The sequence below is a fragment of the Eufriesea mexicana genome, unplaced genomic scaffold (genome assembly GCF_001483705.2).
Source record: "Eufriesea mexicana isolate 0111107269 unplaced genomic scaffold, ASM148370v2 scaffold710, whole genome shotgun sequence".
NCBI classification, from domain to species: domain Eukaryota; kingdom Metazoa; phylum Arthropoda; class Insecta; order Hymenoptera; family Apidae; genus Eufriesea; species Eufriesea mexicana.
In genome coordinates, this window is record NW_016908851.1 from 382,734 (window position 1) to 390,063 (window position 7,330).

The following is a 7,330-nucleotide window of genomic DNA, read 5'->3' on the forward strand; positions in this document are numbered from 1 at the left end:
TTTTCAGATATCGAATATATAGTTAAATGCAGTTGTATGAGACATCCTATATAATACAGATTTCTAGTATTGAAGCAGTCTGACTTATTATTGGATCATACTACTTACAGCGGAATTTAAAACACGATATGGAAATTACGTATTCTCGCGAATCAAAGCAATATATTTCGCAATGTTTTTACGCGTACAGCTGGCATAAGTTCGACAATAGCTCTTCTTTTGTTCGGCGTAATGATGTGGCTCCCTCAAGCTGATGCACACTGAAGCACTTCCATCCATATTTTTATCATGCTTCTTCCAATTACGACTTCATTCTTCCAAGGCTTCTTGATTTCCCTTGCATTTAATTTCTCTTTTCTCCACGATCAGTGTCTATGTTTGTGTTAAACGGTGCACATTGTCATGCATTTGCAAACTTTATTTAATAACTAAAAACTGACATTGATTTACTTCGTTATATATCTTGTAGATTATAAAGAGATTTACAAGGAATGGGTAACCTCAATAATTCTAAATAATATTTTTCACAATATTTCCTTGCATATATATTAATAATATTTAGTAATACTTTTCTAAATATTGTTTATACAATTCTTATTACAATAAGAATATATTAGATATTTATATATCGTAGTATACAGTTTCTTGTAAAGTTTAAATATAGAATACAATAAATTATAATACACGAAATATATTAAAATAGATTAAAATAGATATTCTGAAATATAATTCTTCAAATATTTTTAAGAATGCTTCTTTACACGTGTATTAGTAGTATTTCTATATATGATAACCTATAATTTGATTGCAACGGTCTACTTCTAGGGAAATATCACTATCGACATTCTTCTATACACGAGTACAGAACTGACTGTAACGTGTATTGCGATTGCTAGGTATATACATTTTTCTTCATTTAATCTCAGTTTAGAAAGTAATGCTTGAAAAATATGGTATGACCTATATTACGAATACGTCAGCTGGATGTTTTATCAAGCGGCTTTGTCCGACACATTTCTGGATCGAGCTACTTGTACGAAAGTCGAAACGTCTTTAATTATGGATTAACCCGTTAAAATTTAGAATGACATTGCGACACATTTGTGACGTTCATTAATTTCTTAAAGCTTCTTAATTTATTAACCTAGAAAATGGATACCATTAGTAAATTATTTAGTTCACTTCGAAAAAATTGCATTCTGTTTATATAACTATCATGTCAGTCAATAAATGTATTAATTTTATTTCTGTCGTAGATATTCTTTTGCAACTATTTCTATTTTCTTCTTGTTTGGGTATATTTGTTTTTTTCTAATAATTATAAATTTACAAAGTATTAAAATAATATTTTATATGTTGCATTTTGTACTTCATTTCCTTTACGAAAAATATTTCTTTGGGTTATTTTTTAATGCCCGCTGTATATACGTATATAATTTAAAATGTTTTTTAACGGTAATTATGATAATGTATTATTTATTTGCTTCTGCTTTCGTCGTTCGTTTTTGCTAGATCAATTAAGGTTTCGAGATAATCCAAATACGAGGTGTTTTCTGGGACATCCCGGTAATTAAAGAATAAAATGTAATAAATGTAAATATATACAGTGTACTTTAATGATGTAAATTTAGGTTGTTTCATATTTCAGATATATTCTGAATATTTTCTTATATAATATAATAATTGTTCTAGGAAGAAGCTTTAAAGTTTATTAAACAAATATTTCTTTATAATAATCGATTTGTCAAGTGTATAGTAAGGTTGTTACACGATCTTGTAAATACTGATATCTTAATTATTACACAGGGATTATATTTAATATTTTTAAACTAATTACATAAGTAATCGTAAAATAAATTAAAAATTATTTGAGATTTAATTTCAATTATGATTTAATTACTTCTTATTAATTACTGATTTTATTATTTATTTCGACTGCCTTATTAGATACTTATATCACTAAAATTATCTGTTACTGCATATAATATATGCACAAATTTCTGTTCTCTGAAATATCGTTTTCTCGCATTCCTGTAACGTTCCCTCAAGGTGCAGATTGTTACTGAACATTGCAAATTTCAGTGATTAACGGAGCTCGTCAACGATGTGAAGTTTTGTCCCCATTCCTAAGTTCTCGCCGCATGCATCTATTCCGGGAACTGTTAAATATTAATTTCCATTTTCTGGTTTGGGTTAGGTAAACTTCATGCATCTTACAATACTGTTACTTGCTTTTGAGAACAAAGGAAAGTAAAAATACTATAGACACTCTTACACGTGCATTTCTCTTCCCCAACACTCGATCCCTAACCCTAACCTCAAATATTCGACTCCTCTAACTGTAATATCAGTAGCCCTCGAAACTATTTCATTATCTTTATACTAAGGAACAATAAAATTGCATTGTAATTCTTGTGTAACATTTAATTTCATCGCAGAAATGTAATTGCTATTTATTTACTGTTATTTATATAGACATTATTATTATTTTATACAATTGAAAATGCAGTTTAAAAAAGTTAGAATCACGTGTAGATGAAGTTACGATTAAAAATGTAATTGTTTCATCTTAATATTTTAATCGTATGGAAGAACTAAAGTTAATCAAGCTAATTTTATCTTTTCATGGTTATGTGAACGAAAATCGGCTAGGGGAAACCTTGACTCCTCTTTAAAGTTTTACTTGAACCGTCTAATCTTTTAGTTAGAATATTTAGGTTCTAAAGAACTCAGTACGATATATTTTCACCGTTCGAAGTAAGGAATTACGAAGACTACTAGCATTTTTAGTGCAACGAACTATAGTTTGCATTCGTACCAACTGCAGTTATCGTTTCTTCCAGCTTCGCCGTGGAATAATAAAGTATTCACATTCTTATTTCAATGTATATTTATCTGTAACTCAATCTGTCAATAATCGTTCCAATGTCAATATTTTCATCAAACTCTTAAATCATAGGGGACCATAAAATGAACATTTATACTATATCGGCATAAGAAAGATTTGTTTTCCTATAGATTGTAAAATTGAACAAATAAAAATGTGCAATAAATACACTAGTTATTTTCGAAGGTTTCTTAACCCATTTGCGTCATTAAGTGGAATAATCCGCACGCAATAACTGTTACTCATCTATTTTAAGTTTATCTACCGTATAGTTATGTAAAAAAATAAATATTTATACTATAACATCATATAAAATAATTTTACTTGAAAACATATAATTTTTGAATTAAATATAAATAAGAGTTCGTTTGTTACACTTAATTTCAATCAAAAGCTTGAAAAGACCCTCTTTAGAGCGAAGATGCAAGTGGATTAGTCATTATGTTACTAATACTAGTTACTAGTACTTCTTACTAGTACATAGTTACTGGAAAAGTTACTAGTACTAACTAAAAACTATTGCCAGTATTAAAAGTTAGTTACTAATCTTTTGAACTCCTATTACAGAGTACAAAAGTACCACTCAGCTTTATTATCCCTTCATCCACTGTTTTACAGTAAGAGATACTGATGAGAAACTGTTAAGAGTACGCTTTGATCTACCTATTTGTAAAATGCAAGTGACGAAAGGCTAAAAATCTGTGACTTTCAACTTGCAGGAAGATCCACTACGATGACGACGATTATGTGGCGTTAAACGTAGCGGATGAGTTGGAAGAGGAAGAGATCTTCAGCGGTACCGAGAAGATCGAGGCACCTCGAGAGAAGTATCACAGGCCCCGTAGAAAGAGAAAACGGAAACGACGTAAGATTAACAATACGGGTCCTCAAGAAGAACTCGTCGATCCTGAAGAACTTCCACCACGTGCACGTTGGACGATCGTCGCAACCGCTTGCCTCCTTCTTACAATGTCTTTGCTCTTGGTCGGAGTTACGCTCAGAATGGCGCCAATCATCGACGATATGGGTGAGTGACAATTTCAACTATTTGAGAAAATAGGTAAACACTTTTTACTCGATAGAATCACGATAGAATTATATTCGAAAATATTTTTAATTTTAATTAAAAATTATATAATTGTTTGAATTGTAAAGGAAATTTTAAACAGGGATTTTGAGATACTATTTCAATACGTGAATTGTGTAAATAAATATAGATTAACAAATTTATTTTTACTATATATGAGTATATTGTAAAAATTCAATAATATTTATCAAAAATTTAAATTTTCAAAATATAAAAAAACCCATTACAATTCATATAAATTCGAATTATTAAATCTCGGAATCGATACTGTTAACCGTTAAAATTAAAACGTATAACCTTTATCCATTTTTGTAATTATGAAATAATTTCGTGCTATAGATTTTTATCGAGGCATGTATAAAATAATGAAGCATATTTCACTCGATGCTGCTAGCTGGTACCTTCGTTGAGAGGTGTCATAAGTATAAAAATATTTATAACCTAAAATTTGAATGATGTTTTACTCAATTATTGTAAATAATATTAATAGAATATTATTTTACACGTTCATACCAAATGCATCGTGGCATCCGCGATACAAGGTAGCTTTCAACTTCTATCCTGTAATATCTTCGAAAAGTTTAGAATCTAGAATATTTAGGGCGCGCCTCTAGAGGCGGTTCCTTGAATTAACGATAAAATATTCAAGCAACCCCTAGAGAGGTAACCTCCAGTTGCAATCATAGCGTGTTAATGTTTCAACGTATCAATACGCTGTTGTCTTCCCCAGGAACATATAGTCTCATTTATCTGCTGTCTGATTATATTCAAACTCACAAAGAAAGTCTCGCCAGAAACGCAATTACTCATACAGATCAAGAAGCTGATGTTGTTAGAATATAGGCCAAAGGAAGAAGTACATATCGATAAAACTTCTTTTTTCGTCTCTCGGTCCATCGTTATCCGTGTCAATAATTAAGTAGTTCTTTCTCTGTAATTATATACGGTCGTTAATTGAACTTCCCGAACAAAGTCGTGGTATTACATTTCTGATGATCATTGTGAGAGAATACAATTATATTTAATGATTTACTTTAACTATACATCCAACTTTCATTAAAGATACTTGATTCTTTAATTATATAAACCTACTTACATTGTTAATATTCTATATTGAATCAAATGATTTGTTTATAAAAATTATTACTTCCTAGATCTCACATTAAGATGAAGAACTTAAAGAAGAAAATAATTTTACCTATTCATTAAAGCATTCCTCGTTTACAAACCTCTTCAGAGTTAAGTATTAAAAATATGTAAAAAAAGAAAAAAGAAAGAGATTAATTCTGATAATAATAAATATAAATATACTACATGTGTCTTTAATATAATATAATTTATTTAATATACTAACACAAGAAAAGATTCCCGAGGGAAGAGTTATCACATCCAAACTATCGATAACCCACGTGACGAGATCATTCAAGCCAATAACAGAGAAACGTTCATTCGTTAACGTCTGTATACACATAAATAACGCATAAGAATCAATAAACAGAATGTTGAGTTTACGTTTAAAAATACGAATAAAAAGCAAGATCTATTACCTTCTGAAACATCTCTTAAAACTCATATTCAACTTCCATAGCTCAGTCACGCATTACCTACGGGAGGAGAATAAACGCGAATCGGCAGATCCGAAATCGATTCGAACCTAACCTCAAATCATCCTAGCTTCGTCTCCCGAAAACGGTTATCTCAGCCTTTGGCCAATTACCCAGTGGAATCGTGTGGCAGTCGATAGTACTTCCGGAACAGTATCCAGCACGGAAAAGCACTTTCGCCACGGATTTGTGTACCAGGAAAGTACACGCGCACACGTCGACGTACACATCCAGCCGTGAGACAGAAACAAGCATATGCAGTGTGAGAACTCGAGGGCGCTCCGCGCCTCTAAATTAAAGGCGCGCACGTCTGCGAATCCTCCAGTCAGTCGTCGGATTTCCGTGGAGGAACCACCTCGAGGAATTTCAATTCGCGACTCAACGTTCACGCCTTCCGCTCTCCTTTCGAACGGATCAACAAAGTTTAGACCGTCTCTCGATCGACTGCATCGATGCTCCAACACCGACTCGTTAGTGTTTCCCTCGAAGTGATGCAAGTGCCTTCTTTCGAACAAACAACTTCTCCTATGCCAACGTTCTATTTTCGATCGACGATAGTTTCCTACGGTCACGTGTAGTTTATCGAGGATTTTGCATTTACAATAGCCGGTGCGTCGGTTCGGACTGAATATGCCGGGAATGTATCGATCTTTGTAGGCAACTTCAGTTCGACGGTTCGAAGTGACACTTGAGCTTTAAATATTCGACGATCGTGGAACAACGCAGTATTGACTAACGCGAAGAGGTAACTACTGGTGATCGATGTCGCAGGAGAGATACTGGCACGTAAAAAATTTCCTTTTAGGTTATGTTTGCTTCGCTTCGTGTAATTCGATATGGATAGATTGAGATACAGTTTCTTTCGCCAGACGGTGTTTATATGGCACAAGAATGTATTTGAGGCACGCCAATATTTGAAGGAATCGATGAGATAGTTCAAAAGTATCATAACGTCTTATAAAGATTATATTTTACGACGAACTATTGGAAGTTTTTTTTTTTTCTTTGGAATAAAGGTACGGTGAGAAAGTTTAAGTAATTAATGATCGTTGAAATTAATGGAAAATAAGAGTAAGATGGTACGATTTAGTTGCTTTGATCAATTGACTTACAAAACTATTTTTTTTATAGACGTCACTTGACTTTTTGGATCGTGATCGAACGTTTTCGATGTGTGCCAAGGACTTCAGTATTTTGGTATTTTATCTTTATTTGAACAAGCTTCGCAATTGTACAGTTTTATTAGTTTTATTTTAGTATATTGTCGTCCTGTCGAATATTATAGAATATATCAACGTTATGTTTAAATTCTGCTTTAAAAGTGGATAGGGTAAATGAGAAAGTAATGTCGAGTTTAAAATAGCAGAAGTAAAGATCAAAAACGTTTTCTTTCGTGCAGTCTTGCTTTTGCTTTTAAGCTAATTCGTTTCCTGAGCTAATTACGTTTTCTAAGTTCCAGTTTCGTTTGTCCTTAATTGTTGGATTCAAAAATAGAAGTCTGTTTGCACGACGATTTTAAATTACATTTCGATGGACTCATTTACCAAATTTTAGATTAAAATTGCGAATTTGAAGAATTATTTTAATTTATCAATAATAGTTGCTACCAAGAAAAATTTGTAGACAACAAAATGATTATTTTGCTTTTGTTGTATTAAAAACCTAGAATTAGAAAACTAGAAAATCCAATTTATTTTTTTAATTAGACTATTTTCCAAAATTGGAAATAAAATTTAAAAAAAAAAAAAAAAA

The 7,330-nt window shown here is 31.7% G+C and overlaps 1 protein-coding gene across 2 annotated transcripts in view; it reads left to right on the forward strand.

Annotated features, from left to right (window-relative positions):
* LOC108546429 (lateral signaling target protein 2 homolog) overlaps positions 1-7,330 on the forward strand; it is a 30,991-nt gene that overhangs the window by 7,135 nt on the left and 16,526 nt on the right. For both annotated transcript variants that reach the window (XR_001890135.1, XM_017898494.1), the window contains exon 3: positions 3,607-3,914. Coding sequence is in view for 1 of the 2 variants with exons in the window: in XM_017898494.1 (XP_017753983.1) it covers positions 3,607-3,914 (308 nt within the window). In the remaining variant the exon portion in view is untranslated. The remainder of the gene's footprint in view (positions 1-3,606; positions 3,915-7,330) is intronic.